The sequence below is a fragment of the Sorex fumeus genome, unplaced genomic scaffold, assembly GCF_029834395.1.
Source record: "Sorex fumeus unplaced genomic scaffold, SorFum_2.1 ptg000010l, whole genome shotgun sequence".
NCBI classification, from domain to species: domain Eukaryota; kingdom Metazoa; phylum Chordata; class Mammalia; order Eulipotyphla; family Soricidae; genus Sorex; species Sorex fumeus.
The window spans coordinates 24,905,714-24,924,780 of NW_026606067.1; the positions used below are offsets into that span (position 1 = coordinate 24,905,714).

At 59.1% G+C, this 19,067-nt stretch overlaps 1 protein-coding gene across 1 annotated transcript in view; it reads left to right on the forward strand.

The window, feature by feature from the left end:
• Positions 1-1,041: 1,041 nt before the first annotated feature.
• The window catches only part of LPGAT1 (lysophosphatidylglycerol acyltransferase 1), a 34,326-nt gene continuing 16,300 nt past the window's right edge, over positions 1,042-19,067 (forward strand). Inside the window, exons 1-2 of the mRNA XM_056110792.1 lie at positions 1,042-1,056; positions 1,974-2,229. Of these exons, the coding sequence (XP_055966767.1) occupies positions 1,974-2,229 (256 nt within the window). The 5' untranslated portion in view covers positions 1,042-1,056. The remainder of the gene's footprint in view (positions 1,057-1,973; positions 2,230-19,067) is intronic.

Genomic DNA, 19,067 nt, shown 5'->3' on the forward strand with positions numbered 1-19,067 from the left:
CCTGAGCAGTGCCGGGTGTGGTCCAGAACCAAACAAAACAGCAGAGCTATGACCTGTGGTGTAGGTGCTCAGGCCATAGAAATGGCGAAGCCCCCTTAGTGGTGGATATCAGCAGAACCTCATGGAAAGTTCCAAAAGGGTCAGTGTCCTCTCATGCCCTGCTGGGAGTGTTGTAATATTAGTGACACAGAGAAATGACAGAAATGAGAAAAAAAAAAAAGAGGAAAAGCAAACGGCTACTAAATGGAAAGGGTTGAATCCTACGTGCCTGGGCTTTCGTGCCTTTAGGGAAGAGGGAGGGAAAATAATCTCCCCTGGCCCTGAGGGGGTTTTCTTTCCCTCACCTGTAAGGAGCTGAAGTTGAAGACCTGCTGGGGTGCTTGAAGGGAAGCACCCCAGCAGGTCGGGGAGAGGCCTTCGTGGGGGCGTTCTGAGTGAAATACGAAAGGCTGGGAGGGGCACCAAGGGCAGGGCCACTGGGGTTCAGGGGCCTGGGCCCTGCAGGTGCCCGGAGGGTGGGTCCTGGACCTGACCAGGGCATCTGGCCAGGGAGGGTGAGTCCTGGGGTCTATGCAGGAGGTGGGCCCTGGGGTGTTACCAGGGGATCTGTCCCTGGTGGTATTGTCGGGGCCGGGGGGCGGTCTGCGCCCCTCGTCCCGCCACGGTGGTGCGCAACTTTGCCCTCCTGGGGACGCGCGGACCGGGCTCCCTGGTCCGGGCGCGGCGCGGCGCGGGGCGGGCGGGTGCGGGGCGGCGCGGGCGCGGGCGCGGCGCGGGGCGGGCGGGTGCGGGGCGGCGCGGGCGCGGGCGCGGCGCGGGGCGGGCGCGGGCGCGGGGCGGCGCGGGGCGCGGGCGCGCGGCCTCCACTGCGGCGCGGGGCGCTCCCGGGGCGGCGCTTCCCTTCTGGGCCTTTCGGCGCGCGCCCCCCGCGCCGAGGCCTCGTTAGGGGGCGCTCGGGGCGCGGCGCCGCTTCCGCCCCCCCGGCCATGCATTCTTCCGGCCGCGCGGGCGCCGCCGCCGCCGCCGCCGCCCGGCCCGGGGCCCGGCCCGCCCGAGGTGAGCGCGGGGCGCGGGCGGGCGCGGGCGGGCGGGCGCGGGCGGACGGGCGGGCGGGCGGCGGCGGAGGAGGAGGAGGCGGGGGCCGCGCCGTCCGCCCGCCTCCCCGGGCCCGCCCCGGTGACAGCTCCGGCCTCTGAGCCCGCGTCCCCGTGTCCGCAGGCAGCCGCGCGCGGACGAGGGCGCCGCGTCCATGACCGCCGCTCCCCGGCCGGGGACACCCGCCGCCGCCGCCGCCGCCGCGCAGCCCCGCGGCCCGCGCCCCGCGCCCCCGGCCCCGCCGCGCGCCGAGGTGAGCCCGGCCCGGCCCGCGGAAACCGCCCGCGCCGCCTCGGGCCCACCCGGCCGCCGCGACCTCTGTCCCCGCCGCGCCCCGGGCCCGGCCCCGGCCCCGGCCTCCCCGCCCGGCCCCGCCGCCCCGGCCCGAGCGTGGCCGTGACCGCCCGGGCCGAGCGATGGGCGCGGGCCGGGGGCGGCGAGCGCGGTGCGAAGCGGGGGGCGGGCAGGGGGCGCGGGCCGGGGGTGCCCGGGCAGGGGAGGGCGCGGGCCGGGGGTGCCCGGGCAGGGGAGGGCCCGGGCCGGTGATGCCCGAGCAGGGGAGGGCGCGGACCGGGGGTGCCCGGGCAGGGAAGGGCCCGGGCCGGGGGTGCCCGGGCAGGGGAGGGCGCGGGCCGGGGGTCCCCGGGCAGGGGAGGGCGCGGGCCGGGGGTCCCCGGGCAGGGGAGGGCGCGGACCGGGGGTGCCCGGGCAGGGGAGGGCGCGGACCGTGGGTGCCTGAGCAGGGGAGGGCCCGGGCGGGGGGGGGGGGGTCCCCGGGCAGGGGAGGGCGCGGGCAGGGCACTCCTTGGAGAGGACGCGGGCGGGGCGCTTGCACCCAGCCCCCGGCGGCCGGCCGCAGCATGACCCTCTCCCTGCAGATGCCGCGGGACGCAAGCATGGCTGGCAGCACGGAGGAGGCGCGGCGGCTGGGTTGCGTGCTGCTGCGGGGCCTCCTGCGCTTCGTCTTCATGGTGCTCAACAACCTGGTGGCCATTCCGTCCTACGTCTGCTACGTGCTGGCGCTGCAGCCCCTGCGCCTGCTGGACCCACCGCGCTTCTGGTACCTGGAAGGGATCATGTACAAGTGGCTGCTGGGCATGGTGGCCTCGTGGGGCTGGTCAGCCGGCTACACAGGTAAGACCCTCTGTGGGCCGCTCGTGTCCCCCTACCCCCGGTAGAACCCCGGCAGGAGAATGACCTCCGGCCTGCCCTCCTGCCTCCCCGCCCCCTCTCCGCCTGCAGCCCTGTGTGGCTGGCCGGGAAGGGACCGATGGACCGTGATTTGGGGCGTCCTCTCCCTCACAGCATCTTGTGTTAGCTTGTGAGAACCAGTGGGCCCGGAAGATGGGGCTAGGGGTCTGTGGTCAGTGGGATCTGTGGCTCGGAGCTGGGTGGGACGAAGGGGGCACCTGCTGGGTCCCTCTCGGGAACTGCCCTCCTCCCCTGCGCAAGCTGCTTCTGCAGCTCTTCCCGTCCACGTGAGCGGAGCTGAAAGGCCGGGGGGCTGGTGTGTCGCACACCGACCCAGTGCTCAGTGCCCTTGGCAGCTCTCTGCTCTGCAGAGAGTGTGAAGAAGTGATTTTCGGGGGTCTGGTTGAGCGCCCTGCCCTGCTTCCCATCCACACCCCCAGCTGAGGGGGAATTCCCAGTTCCTTTTGTAGGGCGAAGTGGGAGTCAGACTTGCAGGAGGGGAAAAGGAGGTTCCGACAATGCTGAGTTCTTGGCGGGATGGTGCTGCTCTCGGAGAATTCTTGGCCCTGAAGTCCGAGCTTCCCCCAGGAGCCGGGTAGGGCCTGTGGCCTTCATTCCAGCCTTCCTAAATGGGCTTGTTTCAGATGAGCTCAGGACGTTTTGAGATGCAGGTCCTAGAAATCCATCCCACTTTCGCACAGTGAGGCGACCGGGAGGCTGGTGCTTCTGCCAGGGAGACCCACTGGTTGGGCGTTGACCTTGAGCTTGCAGGGGACGGGGAGCTGTGGCCACGGTGTGGATTTTCTCGTGGCTTTTGGTTGGGAGGCCCTTCCTTGCCAACGTGGCTCAGCGTGGCTTCCGTGGTGCCTGCTTTGACAGTGGTAGTGGCTGGAACGCCTCGCTTAGTTTTAGTCGCAGCTGCTCTTCTGTGTTTTGGTCACTCTGCTCGGCTGGTGCTGCGTTCGTGTGAGCCACCAGTGGTATGCGACAGCAGCAGGAGCAGCGACTGTTAGAGTGGACATCCTTCGGTGCTTATTGTCAGTGGTGCTCTGTGAAGGAGTGATTTTCGGGGGTCTGGTTGAGGCCTGGTCAAAATGAAATAGTTACGGGGCCGGAGAGTTAGTACCGGGTAAGGTGCTTGCCTTGCATGTGGCTAACCCTGGTTCGGTCCCCAGCGCCCCTTGAGCATAGATCTAGGAGTGATCCCTGAGCACGATCAGGAGTGATCCCTGAGCATAGACCTAGGAGTGACCCCTGAGCATAGACCTAGGAGTAATCCCTGAGCATAGACCCGGGAGACCTAGGAGTGATCCCTGAGCATTGCTGGGTGTGGCCCCACAATGAAAGTAACAACAAAGCGGGCAGTGTGGAGGTCGTAGACGTGAGCTCTGGGGAGGGCCCCGCCTGGTGCTTCACGCTGACCACGTGCAGGCAGCCCCACTGTGTGTGCTGGAGAGGCCGGGCCTGCCGGCTCCCCCTCCTGCTGCCCAGTCTCCGTGTCAGAGAGCGTCCTCAGGCCTGCCCTGCTCACAGCTGAGGTGCTGAGAAGACGCACCCGGGACACTTGATTTTGAAGGGGAAGCAGGAAGCAGAGGGTGCAGAGCGCCTCGTCATTTCCGGTGGTGGCACTTGGGTCAGCCGTGCTGGAGCATCAAGGCCACACTTCTCCCGTGCTGGCCGCCGCGCAGCTGCACTCGCCTGCCCAGGAGGCCGATCCGGCCCCCCGAGCCCCGGGTAGAGCCCAGCACCCTGCCCGCGGGTGGCAGTGCCCGTGCCCTCCCAGAGCTGAGAGGTGGCGAACAGTCGCTCCGTCTTCCATCTCCTGCAGCCTGGCAGAGCTCCAAGTCTGGGATGTCATCAGGTTGTGTCAGGTGGTTGGTGTGAGGTGAAGGCTGCAGAAATGAGGCCTTAAGCCCAGCCGTGCAGTGGACAGTGCAGCCCGCAGAGGTGAAGGCCGCAGAAATGAGGCCTTAAGCCCAGCTGTGCAGTGGACAGTGCAGCCCGCAGACCTGGGGCCCTGTTGGGGAGGAGGAGTAGTGAGGGGCTCTCACTCTCCCCGCTGCTCTGCTGTGGGAATGTGGCGAAGGTCACCTCCAGCTTACCCCCGGAGGGGACCCTCTGTCCGGAACAGAGGAGCACCTTGGTCAGGTCGCAGAGAGGGAATCCTGACCCTGCACGAGGAGCAGGGCGGGAGCCCAGAGGTCCCCAAGGCAGTGGACAGGGTCGAACCTGCCTTTTTTCGTCTTGTTTCCGATCCACACCTGGTGGGTCGGATACTCAGGGACTGTTCCTTAGGTCCTGGGAGTCAAACCTGGGCTCCGAACCCCAGTGAGAGATTTTTTGCAAATACAATTTGGTGTCTAAAATAGTGTACCCTGTGGGGGCTGGAGCATAGCACAGCGGGTATGGCATTTGCCTTGCATGCGGCCGACCTGGGCTTGATTCCCAGCATCCCATAGGGTCCCCCTAGCACCGCCAGGAGTAATTCCTGAGTGCAGAGCCAGGAGTAACCCCTGTGCATCGCTGGGTGTGACCCAAAAAGCAAAAAAAAAAAAAACACAAACAAAATGCTGGGGCCGGAGCCACAGTGCAGAGGGCAGGACTCTTACACGTGACCAACCCAGGTTCGATCCCCAGCACCCATTTTGGGCCCCTGAGCTTGCCAGGAGTGATTCCTGAGTTCAGAGCCAGGGCTAAGCCCTCAAACAAACAAACAAACAAATGAATGAGTTTATTTCATTCCTTTGCTTGAGGAACACCTTGTTCTCACCCAGACACACTGGGTTAGGGTTTGCCAAAGGGGCTGCCCACAAATGTTCTTTGCTTGTGGGGGCTGCAGAGTGTGTTGGGATGATGCTTCCTAGGGCAGCTGCCAAGACGTGTGTCCGGCTGAGCTACATGTCCAGTCGTAGGGGCTGTTGGAATTCTTGGCAGCGTTTTGCTTCTTCCCCGGTATCCGGGATGGCTCTGTGAGAATCAACTCTGCGTCTGCTCTGGAGAGGATGGAGAAAGCGTCCAGAACCTTCTTTGCCTGCCTCTGATGCACAGACCAGTTCAGAGAACGAGGTGAACGAGGCAGGACTGTGTGTCTGGGCAGTGCTGCAGAAGGCCAGGCACCGGGCACAGCCTGTCCGCAGGGTCAGCCTGGTGCGGGGTCTCAGGACACCCGCTGCTTCCTTCTGAGGCTGTCGCAGGATTTCTGCCCCGTGTGGGCTGAGGCCTGGCCCGAGCGCCCCCGCCCAGCTGTCTGTTCCTTCCTGGCAGGGTCGTTCTTGCCTGACTCTGGTGCCCACATTGCCGGCTACTTGCAGCCTGCTGCCTGCCCGCCCCAGGGGGACAGGCCCCCACACCCAGAGGGGCGTTCGCCACTGGCCACCGAGCCTGCGAGGGACTGTGAGCGCCCAGCTGATGGCCAGCTTCCAGGCATGGGGTGCAGGGTGGACGCTGGGGCACCCGCCCCCTCGTGCTGCTGGTGGTGGACAGCGACCCAGGAGCGAGGCAGGACAGTCCCGATCTTTCTGCTCCCCGTCAGGAACACCTCCGTGGGAGGCACAGGGCATGATGGGGCGCCACAGCAGGAGAGAGCCCCGTCTTTGCGAGGGTGCGGCTGGCACCGCCCTGAAAGGAAGCCGAGACGGGGGCCTGTGACAGAGCGCGGGCACCGTTGCGTGCCCCTTGTGAGGGCGGCGTGGGCTGCGTGCTGGGGGCTACCCCACGCCACGTTTGTATTATACTCTGGCAGTGTTTCTGGGTTGGGAGCACACAGGCCTGTGCTCAGGGCCAACTCCTGGGGCTTGGGGGTGGGGTCGGGGGGGGCCGGGGTGGCCACGTTCAGGGCAGGTGCCCTGCCTGCTGTCCTGCCTTCCCAGTGCGGCTGCTCCAGTGTTCTCCCCTCTGCCATAGGGGACATGTTTCTGCCGCTGCCGCTCAGCCAAGTTTGGGAAGGAGGTGGGAGTGTTTGTGGAGCCTCTGGAGCGGGGACCCCTGCCCCTCCGCCCTGACAGAGCAGCTGTCCTGAGGTAGGCAGGCAGGCAGGCAGGCAGACTGACGGTCACTGCTTGGTTGGTGGGGGCTGGCAGAGACCCTCGGCAGTTCTAGGGGAAGGTCGCGCCATGCTCTGGTTTCTGGGGTGGGGGAGAAGGCCTTGAGTTCAGGAGCTTGGGGGACCCAGCTGGTCCTGTCCTCCCCCGACAGGGTCCCGCGCGTTGCACCAGGCTGGCCTGTCCCCTGCAGTGTTGCTTCCTTGCCCCTGGCTCCTGGGTCTGCCTGTCCTTGACCTCCAGAGTCTCTGGGTCCAGGGAGGTCTGTGGTGATGCTGGCAAGGCCTTGCCGCCTCTCCTGGCCTGCAGGGTCCCTGGAGCGTCAGGCCTGTCCCCGGGCTCGCTGCCCCTGGCTTCGGTCTCGCTCCAGGGCGCGGTCTCCCCGGGGGACTGTTCCCCTTTGCGTTGTTACTCGGACAGAGGAGCGCCACTGGCTCTGCGGTGGCACCGGGCTGTTCCGTCACAGCCTCCTGAGCAAGAGCCCTCCTTCCGCTGCCCCCCGCGCCCGGCCCTCCTGTCATCAGTGGGTGAGCACTGGGCAGTCGTGTGGGGGCCCTCCAGTGCAGCTTGGCACTGCGGGGTGTGTTTGTGTGTGTATGGTATGCGTTTCGGGGGCATGTGTGTCCGTTTTAGTGAGCGTGTGTACGTATACTGAGTGTGAGTGTGGGGTTTGTGGTGGTGTGTGTGTAAGTTTGACTGTGGGTTATGTGTGGTGAGTGTGAGGATATGTAGTGAGGGTGTGTGTGGTAAGGGTATAGGTATATGTAGTGGAGGTGTGTGGTATATGTGAGTGAGTGTACATGTGGTGAGTATGTGGTGTGTATGGTGAGTGTGTGGTGAGCATATGTGGTGTGGGTGCTGAGTGTGTATGTGTAGTGTGTGTGTGGTGTGAGCCTGTATGTGGTATTCACGGTGCGTGTATATATATATGTAGTGAGTGTGCATGTGTGTGTGGTGTGTGTGAGTAGACTGCCCCAGCCTCACCCTGGACCCGACTGTCCCCCAGGGGACAACCCAGCTGCTCGCAGGGACTGTCATCGTCTTGTCCCTGGCCCTGCAGCATCCCTGTGCCCGCGGCCCTTTGCCTCAGCTGCAGCGCCCAGGCACATGCCCGCCCGAGTCTGCCCTCCTCTCAGGTCTGCTGCCTTCCGGGATGTTGCCTGTCTTCCCCCCTCTGGCACGATGTGGCTTTGGCTTTCTCCGGTGCCTGGTCCTGTGTCCACGGGTCCCTCTCGCAGTTCCCTCTGTCTGTCTCTCTGTGCTCCTTCCCCTCCACTGTCCAGGGTCCCTCCTGTCGCTTGTGATCTCACAGTTTCTGCTTCAGTTCTGTGTGGTTCTCTTTGGTCTCTGAGTCTGCCGCCCTCCCCGGGCAGGGAGGGAGCGGCTGGTCGCAGCAGATGCCTCTGGATCTAGGCCTTCGCTTCGCTGAGGTCCCTGCCTGGTCTGGGGGAGCCGGGAGATATTTGTCCCTTTACGGAAATGCAGATTGCAGGTCCTGGTGGGCTTCTGTCAGATGGGCATTGGGGTGCACTGAGGGGCCTCTTCCCTCAGACACGGGGCAGTGCGGTGCACTCGGGTGCTCCCTGAAACACTCCAACCGACCCTGACTCACCACCTTTGTCACTGCTGTGTTCTGGGTCACTTGCTGGGCCAAGTGGTTCCTGCATCTTGTGCTCATTAGTTAGGGGACAACCTGATTTCCCCCCGGGAATCTGACTGCTTGCAAATCAGGTGAGTAAAATGGGTTATTTCTCTTTGCTGTTTCATATGTTTAAGTAGAAAAGACAAAGCAAGTCAGAATGATTTGTTTCAAAGAATTTTAAAAATCATATTGTAAAAAGCATACTAAAACTTTAATGGTAAGACTATGTAAACAATTTTTTAATTTTTGGTCTTTGGCCACACCCAGTGGTACTCAGGACTGACTCTTGGTGGAGCTCATGGGGGCATTTTTGGTGCCGGGATTGAACTGGGTTGGCCATATGCAAGGCCACTGCCCTTCCTACTGTACTGTCTCTCTGGCCCTATACAAATTTGTAGAGGATGTTTTTGGGCCACACCCTGAGTGCCCAGAAGGGAAGCCAGGCCTCCAGCATGCGTGCAGCCTGCCTCAGGCGTGTGGTGCTGCCTGCCTCTGCAGGAACTGCCCTGCCCTGCCTTGCCCTGCCACTCCCCTCCCTTCCCCTTGTCACCTGCAAGGGAAGCACCCTAACCTCCTGCTATCTCTCTGTCCCCTTGCTGGACCATTTTCCAAGGTTTGTTGGTTTGATCAAATTTTGCTAGTGAACAACTTTCCCAGACTTTTGTACACATCAAGCTTGAAGATAATTTTGAATTACAAATACATGATTACTTTATGAATACTGTGTGTAAGATGTATTTTGCATAGGCTTTTTTGTTTACATGCTGGGGACTGAACCCAGGGCTTCACACCTGCAAAGCATGTGCTCTCACACAGAGATATCCTACCTGGGTCTCTACGGATTAAAAGCTTGCATTATTGGGACTGGAGAGATAGCACAGAGGGTAGGGCGTTTGCTGCCTTGCACGTGGCCGACCCGGGTTCAGTTCCCAGCATCCCATATGGTCCCCTGAGCACCGCCAGGAGTAACTCCTGAGTGCAGAGCCAGGAGTAAGCCCTGTGCATCACCGGGTGTGACCCAAAAAGCAAAATAAATAAAAGCTTGCATTATTATATGCCCCGAAGTGAAGAAATGTGTATACATTTAAGTCCATCAGTGTGATTCTGGATCATTAAAAAATAATGTTAGTATAATTTTGTTGGGCTGGAGCTATAGCATAGCAGGTAGGGGTTTTGCCTTGCGTGCGGCCCATCTGGGTTCGATTCCTCCGCCCCTCTTAGAGAGCCCGGCAAGCTACCAAGAATATCTTGCCTGCGCGGCAAAGCCTGGCAAGCTACCTGTGATGTGTTTGATATACCAAAAACAGTAACAAGAAGTCTCACAATTTGTTGTGAGACGTTACTGGTGCCCGCTCAAGCAAATTGATGAACAACAGGAGGAGAGTGATACAGTGCTACAGTGCTAATTTTGCTATTAAGAATTCGGGGCTGGAGCGATAGTATTGCCGTTAAGGCAGTTGCCTTGCACACAGCTGACCCGAATTCCATTCCTGACATCCCATATGGTTCCACGAACCTGGCAAGAGTGATCTCTAAGTTCAAAGCCAGGAGTAAGCCCTGGGCACTGATGGGTGAGGCTCAAAAACCAAACCAAAACAAAACAAAACACCAAAACCCAAAATGGAATATATTTGTGGGGTCTGCAGTAGTAGTAGTACTGTGGGTGGGGCACTTCCCTTACACGTAGCAGACCCACATTCCCTCCACAGCCCCTCCCATGGTTCCCCAAGCACCAAGGGGAGTGACCCCTGAGTGCAGAGCCAAATGTAACCCCTGAAAATTGCCAGGTGTTAACCAAGCATCCCATCCCCCCCCAAAAAAAATATCTTTGAACTGGAGAGATAGTACAGGGGTTAAGTACTTGCCTTGCATTTTGCTGGCTCCAGTTTGACCCCGGCACAACACGTGGTCCCCAGGCACTGCCAACAGGTCGCTGGGTACAGCAGGAGTCCGCCCTGAGCACAGACGCACGTGGGCTGCAGCGGCAGAGACACCAGGACTGTGTCGCAGGCCAGTGCTGCACACTCGTCCCTAGCCCGGTCCTGTGTCACGGTTCAGACTGAGGTGTGACCCAGGGACCAGAATGTTAGTGGTTTCAATGTTTTTAAGGTTGGAGACTATTATTAGAGTCACATGCTTGTACAGTTACTATCCCGATGTAATCCGGAACATTCCATATCTCCCCAGGCATCCTGAACCCCCTCTCTCCTTCCTCCCCTGTGCCCCACCTGCAGGCTCTGTGGTCCGGCAAGTGTGCTCTTGTCGTGCCGCTCCCCTCCTCTGGCTGAGGAGGACCCCATTGTGGGGACGCACCGCTTGATGGCTTGATGGGCTCTTGGGTTGTCTGCACACTCTGGGCAGCATGGGCACTTTCCCGAGAGGCTCGTTTTGATTCCAGGAAACCGAGAGTTGAACTGTGGGGCTGCCCGGTCATTCTGTGTTGAATGGGGGGTGGCCCAGCCCTCCTCCCCAGCGCTGCGCCCCTGCACACGGCCTTCCAGCCTCTCCCTGCTTCCGTCTGCTGCTCACGCCCGACCCTCCTCGTGGGCCTGAAGATTCAGGTTTGCACTGTTGGAGGCCAGCAGTGTGCTGAGACTTTCCCTCTGCTGGAGCCTCGCGGGCCCCCGGAGGGAATGTCCTCATTGCGTCACCTGCTTTTGCTGCCGTGACTTTGTGGTGCACTCTTGCCTCTGGTGCTCACAGGGGAGCACGGGGGTCACAGCCCGCTCAGGCATCCTCCAGGGTCACAGTCTGAGGTGTGGTGTGCACGGGGTCACGCGCGTTGGTGGTGGGGCTCGCCTACTCGTGCCCGCTGGGATGTGCAGGCCCCACACAGTTGCTGGCAGCATCAGGTGGTCCACAGAGTGCCCGGGCCTGGGGTGGTGGCGCCAGGCCCAGCCTCAGGGTCCTCACGCCTGGTTCCTGTCGCACCGCCTAAGGCTCTTTTGTACGCCTCGCATAATAAACTCTTCTTTCCCGTCGGCAGCCTGAGCTTTTGGCGTCCTGTCTGAGAAACCGGCTCCGTCCAGGGGTGTGCAGAGCTGCTGCTTCTGTGTTCGTAGCGCACCAATTCTTTTTTTTCAGGTCTTCCGTCTAACTTAACTTTTCCTTCTGCTTAAGGAGCTGCGCTATGGGCGTCCACTTGTCACCCACTGCAGGCACTTGTGTTGGCGAGTCTGGCACTCCTTATCAAGTCTGTAGGAGGACGGCCCTGTGATTTCCAGAGTCACTTGCAGTTGCGTCTCAGGCCCAGAGGGTCCCAGCAGTCCCCCGCTCTGTGCTGACCCCTGCAGGGTCACCCAGTAGGACCAGCGGGTACTTTCCACTGTCTTGGTCCTGTTCCTCCAGCCCCATCTCTTTGTACCTCCAAACTCTTCTTCGTTTCTGTAACTTCTTAGTAAATTTCAAGTTCAGTGTGTTTTGTTGTAGCTTAACTCTTAGACTCTGCAGGTATTACGCCTTCAATACCGAGGGAAGCTCACTGAACAGAAGCCTGGTTGTTTTTTTTTTGTTTTTTTTTTTTTTTGCTTTTTGGGTCACACCCAGTGATGCGCAGGGGTTACTCCTGGCTCTGTACTCAGAAATCACTCCTGGCAGTGCTCAGGGGACCATATGGGATGCTCGGAATCGAACCCGGGTTGGCCGTGTGCAAGGCAAATGCCCTACCCGCTGTGCTATTGCTCCAGCCCCAGAAGCCCGGTTTTAAACCTTTTTTGATGTTTGAGTGGTCATTGAACTAGAGCTCAGCTTGGCTCTTCTAGCGTGGTATTTATGATGAGTTTAAGTGGCTTCCTATCCTGACATTCAGGAAATGTGTCCTAGTTGAGGGACCACAGAATCACCCTTGGAATATATCCGTAGACATGGGTCCACGTTGTGCTCAGGGCTCACCTCTGGCTTGGTTCTCAGAGATCAACCCTGGGGTGCCGGGATGGAGCCTGGTCAGCCCTGTGGAAGGCAGGGCCCCCCCTGCTGTGCTACCTGCATCCTGTCAGGGGGGTTTCTTTCAGGAGAGGAATAGTCGCCAGCACTCTCGGGAAAGCCTGCCTGGTTGTACTTGTGTCTTGCCCGAATGGTTGTTCCGTGTTTATTGGTGACCTGGTGGCAGAGTTCCTCAAACATTATGGTTCTGTTTGTTAATGTCACTCCCGGTCCTGAGAAGCCCTGGGAAGCCGAGAGGGTGCTGTAATGGCATGGGGGTTGGTCTGGTGGCGTGGGGGGAGCGGGTTTCCTGGTGCTGCCACCTTCCACCGTTGTCCACTGTCCCTCCATCGGCACAGACACTGCTGAGGTCTGAGAGGCCATGAGTGACTCAGCGAGGCCCCTTGGGTGGCTCACCAGCCCCACGTTACTGGGCAAGGGACCCCCGCCAGCCTTGGTTCCTGGCGTCACCCATGGTCCCACTGTCATGTCACACATGAGCTCATGCTCTCCAGGGCTGAGCGCCATGCGCGGGGGGTGGAGGGTTCTATGAGACTGCGCTAGTGTCTAGCCCCCTCTCTGGGCCTGTGCGGAGCGGCATCCAGTGTCCAGCCACATGGATATCGACTCCTGGGCTCATTCTAGAAGCGTCTGTGATATCTGCTGCAGGTTGGTGGACACTGCTCAGTCCACCTGCAGAAGAATCCATCACTGTCCACCAGCCCAGCCGGCGCTTGCACCTCCACAAACCCTGGACGTGACTTCGGTTGGCCGGTGGCTGGCCCAGCCCACTGTGGCGACTCCTGCAGGACCCCCTTGGGCCCAGGGCTGGGCTGGGCAGTGTCTGCAGCCTGGCACCCTCTGGGCACCCAGAGTGAGGGGCCTGGAGGCTGGGGCAGAGCAGGACAGGGCTCAGCCTGGCCCCACGAGGGGAAGCTGGCAAGGAGCACTGCGGGGTGGGGCGTAGAAGAGATCGTGGAGCCCATCCTCAGAGGCCGCAGCTACCCTTCCCGGATTTGGGGGGTTCACGCCCAGCAGTGCCGGGGCTGACTCCTGGCTCTGTGCTCAGGGATTCTGTGCAGTACCGGGGATGGATCCCAAGTTCGCTGCATACGGCACAGCTTGCTGTGCTGTCTTTCTGGGCCCCATGCTAGATTTGATGTTTTCAGACATTGTTGTTGAAATCCATCATGGATCTTGAAGTTTTCCGCAGAGGAAAGTGTCGAGGGGTGTGGCGGCACAGAAGGCCCTGCTGACCCCTGCGTTGGCCTCTGCTTGGCAGGAGGGTGAGGGAGTGGGGGGGCCCGCACCCCGCAGCTGGGCCTGGAGTCTGGGGTGAGCAGGAGTTTCGCGGGCAGGGGGAGTCAGGACATGGGGAGCAGTGGAGGCCTCAGGGACAGGCTTGCGGGGGGCTGAGCTGCAGAGGAGGGGCCGAGTGAGACAGAAATGGAGCCTCGGAGCGGATGGAGCAGATGCAGAGGTACCTGAGACCAGCGAGAAACCTGAGCCAGAGAGATAAGCGGGGACATTAGCAGGTGCTGACGGCCCGGCGAGCGATCGAGGGGAGAGCAGGGGCCAGATTGTAGGCGGGCAGGCAGAGTGCCGAGCCTGAGGGCCAGGAGGCGGCCGAGCCCAGGGACCCTCCCCTGAGTCACTGGGCAGGCCTGCTGGACGAGCGGGCCGCAAGTCTCCCATTGCCTGGCCAGATCTGGCGCTTAGGGACAGTGGGGAGGTGGAAGAGTTTCCAGGGGGCCAGTGAGAGGTGGCCAAGGGGTTTGCCGGGGGCTGAGGGGGACACAGGTGGAAGCGTTAGGTGCTGCAGGCTGAGCCGAGGAAATGGTGTGAATATTCTTGTGTCGACTCTGCCCTCCAGTGTGCGCGCACGCCCTGCTAGCAGAACTCAGAACCCAGCGCTTGCTGGCGGGCCTGGAGTTTCCTCCCCTGGCCTGGGCTGGACGGTCCCTGTCCTCCAAAGGTCACGACCCAGCCCCACTCACTGCCACCCCCTCATCCTTCTGCTTTCTAGAAGGGATTGTGCCGTGGCTTTTCTTTTTCTAAAATCCAGTAGATTTTGCCAGTGAAACCATTTGAGCCAGAAGAATGGTTTTGGGGAGAGAATTTTGTCTATAAAATCAATTGCTTTAATAGACTTGTCCTGTGCGCGTTGTTTATTAATCTTGCATGAGTTTTGGTAGATTGCGGTTCTTAAGGAATTGGTCCATTTCATTCACGCGGTCCAGCTGCTGCTGGTCAGCCTGCTCTGGCCCTGGCCCACGCGGCCGCGCCCACTGCCCGCCGCTGCTTCCCCACGTGGCCCCTGGCTCCGGGTCCTGGTCCCAGTCCTGGGAGGTCTGGAAGTGGCACTGCCTTTCTCAGAGAGCTGTTCTTGGGGTTATTGATTCCCCCACTTTTGTTTCCCATTTTATTGATCTCGTTGGTTCTGTGCTCTGTTACTCGATGTCCGGGAGATGCCCAGATCTCTGAGGATTTCTTCCCCAAGTCTCGCAGATTTGATTCTCTGCCTCTGGGCTGTGCTCCTCGCCAGGCTCATTGCAGCCTGTTCAAGTGCGGTAGGTGGGCCCCGGGTGTGCCCATCTTTGAGCCGAGATGGACATGAGTAGTTACATGGCCAGCAGCATCGTCCGGCTGCGAGCAGCCACACTCCTCCCCCGGCACCTCTAGGTGATTTATACTGCTCTGGGTGGCCTGTGTTCGTATGTGGGTTTCAGGAAGAACAGAACCCCCATCATTCTCTGCTTGGGGGTCTTCAGCGAGTCCTCAGCACCGGGACTGACAAAGCCACAGCAGTCCACTGGAATGAAGGTCCAGAGAGAAGCTGCTAGAAGTCATGATACAGAGGACCATGGTGATGGGAGTTGTAGGTGAGAAGCTGAAATCATCACAGGAAGAGGATGGGGAGTATCTTTTTGGTTTTAAAAAAAGCTTTATACTGGGGGCTGGAGCAATAGCACAGCGGGTAGGGCGTTTGCCTTGCACGCTGCCGACCCGGGTTTGATTCCTGGCATCCCATATGGTCCCCTGAGCACCGCCAGGAGTAATTCCTGAGCTCAAAGCCAGGCATAACCCCTGAGCATCGCCAGGTGTTACCCAAAAAGAAAAAAAAAAAAAGCTTTATACTTGTGAACAATTGCTAGGAAATACACTACAAAGTTTGAATACTGTCTGCTTAGCCCTGGCGAATGGGCTTTGGGTGATTTTTTTTTTTTTTTGCATTACTGTATCCCAAGCCACCAAAATGACTCTAGCGTTTGTAAACACACTTCTTTGTCGTGGGGCGGTGCCCGTGGGGAGCCTGGGCCTCTCATGCAGTCCAGCCCGCCCCTCAAACACGGAAACCAGATCCTTTTAAGTAGATTCGTTTTCTTCCTGTTTTAAAATAATACTTAAGAACCCATCTGTGCCGTTTGCATTTGGGTCTCACCGTGGCTTTGTGTGTCTGCATCTCCCTCTCAGGAGTGTCTGTTCTGCTCCGGCTGGGTCAGCACGGCCTCCCTCCCTCTCCCCAAGGCCTCTCTCCCGTCCTAGCTGATGTTTTTCTGCGTGAATGCGGGGTCCCTGGGTGCGCCTGGGTGTCTGACCTCAACAGCCTGGGACAGCACCTTCTGTCTCTGCCCACGGCCGGTCACTTCCCTGATGCGTGTGGTCAGTGGTTTTGTTAAATTGCGGGTCTCAGAACAGCACCACAGCTGGGCAGCAGCTGTGGGCCTTCCTGTAGCTTCCTGTGACCAGGGAAACTTTTCTCGCCTTGACCCTCCTTGGCTTCTGCAGTGCTCTTGGCACTGCAGCTCCCAGGGAATTTGGGTTGAGTCACTGTTTTCTGTTTCCTTTCTGAGACCTGGGCTGGCCTGGTCAGCTCTAGGTGATGAGTGAGGGAGGATCGTGTGTGCATGAGTGTGTGTGCGTGTGCACAAGTGTGCACACCTGTGTGTACATACACAAGTGTGTGCATGAGAGTGTGTACGCATGTGTGGGATGATTTTTGGCTTTGGTTTTTAACAGTTTTCAGGATTCAGTCACAACCAGAGGACTTTTCCATGGTCTCGGCCCCAGTCTTCCCTTCCTTCCCTTTGGAAATAGTGATCCTGACCTAGTTCTTTTTTGAGGCCTCATTTCACAGAACATTGTGTTAAAATATTCTTATTCTTCTAATTAAGTGCGATGGAAGAACTGGCAGGTTTCCGCCGTGCCTGTTCTATAACCCCCCATCCCCATCCCCCCGGGGCTGGTTGTTGGCTGACATCATGCGGCTCAGACACACGGAGGGGCCTGGCCCTGTTCATAGGACAGAAGCTGTCTCCCGCAAGTAGCCTCACCTGGATTCTCTCTCAGAGTCACGTAGCTTCTGACGGTGCTTGTGGAAGTACGTAATGGTGTGGTGAAAGGAAAATGCTTCAGGGAGTGGAACTTACTCTTGTGTAGAATTCATTGTGAGATGGAGCGTGGCCCCACTACGCATTGCAGACCCTTAACTAAAGGCCACCCAGCCCCCCTCAACTGTTTGAGCTACTGCAGTGCTATGTGAGATGTCATAAATTAATATTTAACTGGAAACCAATTCTGGTCGTGTCATGGTTGAGAGCTGTACTGGGTTAATTGTAATGAGTCAAATATCCTGAAAGTACTTAGAAATGGGCATTTAGAGCTCTTTGTTATGGTGTTTAATGTTTTAAAACCGCCCGGCGGGGCCAGGCCAGCTCCAAGACCCAGGTCCACATTCCCAGGCTCTTCGTGGGGTCCTCCAGCACCACACCACAAAGAAAACGTGACAGATCCCCCCGCCCTGAGCGCTTCAGCACTGCCCCTCCCCCCAAAAAGATTGTAGGCGTAAAGCAGAGTCTGAGCGTTCTTTTCTGTACTTGGTAAGAGAAGAGCTGTGGAGGGAGCGGAAGGAGCCATGGAAGGTGGGGCAGGTGTGGGTGGGGAGCATCATCCCCCAGCTCCATGGGGAGCACCATCTCCCAACTCTGGGGGGAGTGGGGAGCACTATCCCCCAGCACCGTGGGAAGCACCATCCCCCAGCTCCGTGGGGAGCATCATCCCCCAGCTTCATGGGGAGTGGGGAGCACCATCTCCCAGATCCATGGGGAGTGGAGAGCATCATCCCCCAGCTTTGTGGGGAGCATTATCTCCCAGCTCCGGGAGGAGTGGGGAGCACCATCCCCCAGCTCCGGGGGGAGAGGGGAGCACCATCCCCCAGCTCCGTGGGGAGAGGAGAGCATCATCCCCTAGCTCCGTGGGGAGCATCATACCCCAGCTTCATGGGGAGCACCATCTCCCAGATCCATGGGGAGTGGAGAGCATCATCCCCCAGCTTTGTGGGGAGCATCATCTCCCAGCTCTGGGAGGAGTGGGGAGCACCATCCCCCAGCTCCGTGGGGAGAGGGGAGCACCATCCCCTAGCTCCATGGGGAGCATCATCTCCCAGCTCTGGAGGGAGTGGGGAGCACCATCCCCCGACTCCGTGGGGAGTGTCATCCCCCAGCTTTGTGAGGAGCACCGTCTCCCAGATCCATGGGGAGTGGAGAGCATCATCCCTCCACTATTGGGGAGATGGGATCACCGTTTCTCAGCTCTCTGAGCAGACCCCTTTCTGCGAGGAACTTCCTACCCTATTCTCATGGTAGAGTCGGCTAAGTTGGAGTGGCTGGACTGAGACCGGGGGGCCACAACCAGCCTCTGCGACACCCAGCACCGCTGCCCTCCTCTTGCCCGGAGACCCGTGGTCTCGGTCAGTGGCTGTGCCCTTGCTTGGCCGCTCACTCCAGGGCCCTTCGAGGCCTGTGTCTAGTGCATCACATCCATGAATTTGGATGGAGGGCATTTTGGTTGGGACTGTCCCCCAGTGCTGAGCATTTGAGTCAAGCTGTATTTTAATTTAACTCCACACACTTGATGGGCTCTTTCTTAGAGAATGCAGGTGAACATGATGCATTTTGTGTGAAACATTTTCTTTTTTTTGTTTTGCTTTTTGGGTCATACCCGGCGAGGCTCAGGGGTTACTCCTGGCTCTGCACTCAGGAATCACTCCTAGCGGTGCTCAGGGGACCCTATGGGATGCTGGGAATCGAACCCGGGTCGGCTGCGTGCAAGGCAAACGCCCTCCCCGCTGTGCTATCGCTCCAGCCCCTGGAACATTTTCATTTGTATTTATGTCCCCATATTTGCTTTCTCACTGCACGGGCCCCTGTCTAGTACTTTCCATTCAGTTATCAGAGATTCCATTAAAGGAATATTTGATCGTGAGCTTCTATTTATATAGATGTGGAGTCAGAATACTTTCTACATTACCTCTAATGGCCCAGTGATCGTAGAACCCGGCCAGCATTCCTGGGCCTCTGCAAAGCTGCTGGAATGATGCTTCTTCTTAGGTGTTATGTAGCCGCAGCGCCTCGCAATGTATGATGCAGATGACATGAGTGAATGAAGAATCGTGTGTGTGTATGTCGGTGTGTGCATGTCTTTCTGTGTAAGTGTGAGCATGCCTTTGTGTGTGTTAGTGTGTGTTGTGTGTGCATGTCTTTGTGTGTGTGCCTGTGTGTACATGCCTCTGTGTATCTGTGTGCATGCTTCTGTGTGTGTGTCAGTGTGTGTATGCCTATGTGTGTGTCAGTGTATGTCTGTGTGCATGCTTCTGTGTATGTCAGTATGTGCATACCTCAGTGTTTTCCTGTGTGTCATTGTGTATCCCTGTGTGTGCCTGTGTGAATGTCTGTGTGCATGTCCATATGTGTGTATGTCACTGTGTGCATGCCCGTGTGTATGTATGTTGTTGTGTGCTTGTCTATGTCTATGTGCATATCTTGCCGTGTGCACGTCCGTGGCATGTATGTGCTCTGTGCAGGCCTGTGTGTGCCTGTGTGTCTGTGTGTGCATGTCACTGCGTGTGGATAGAGAGTCTCTGCAGATGTATCATCGGGGCTTCACTTTTTTTTGTGGGGGGAGTCACACCCGGCGATGCACGGGAGTTACTCCTGGCTCATGCACTCAGGAATTACTCCTGGAGGTACTCGGGGTACCATATGGGATGCCGGGAATCAAACCCAGGTCGGCCATGTGCAAAGTAAAAGCCCCACCCGCTGTGCTAGTGCTCCAGTCCCATCCGGGCAGTTCCATGAGTGACCGCACCCTCCGTCCTTGGACAGCCTGCCGATGTCACC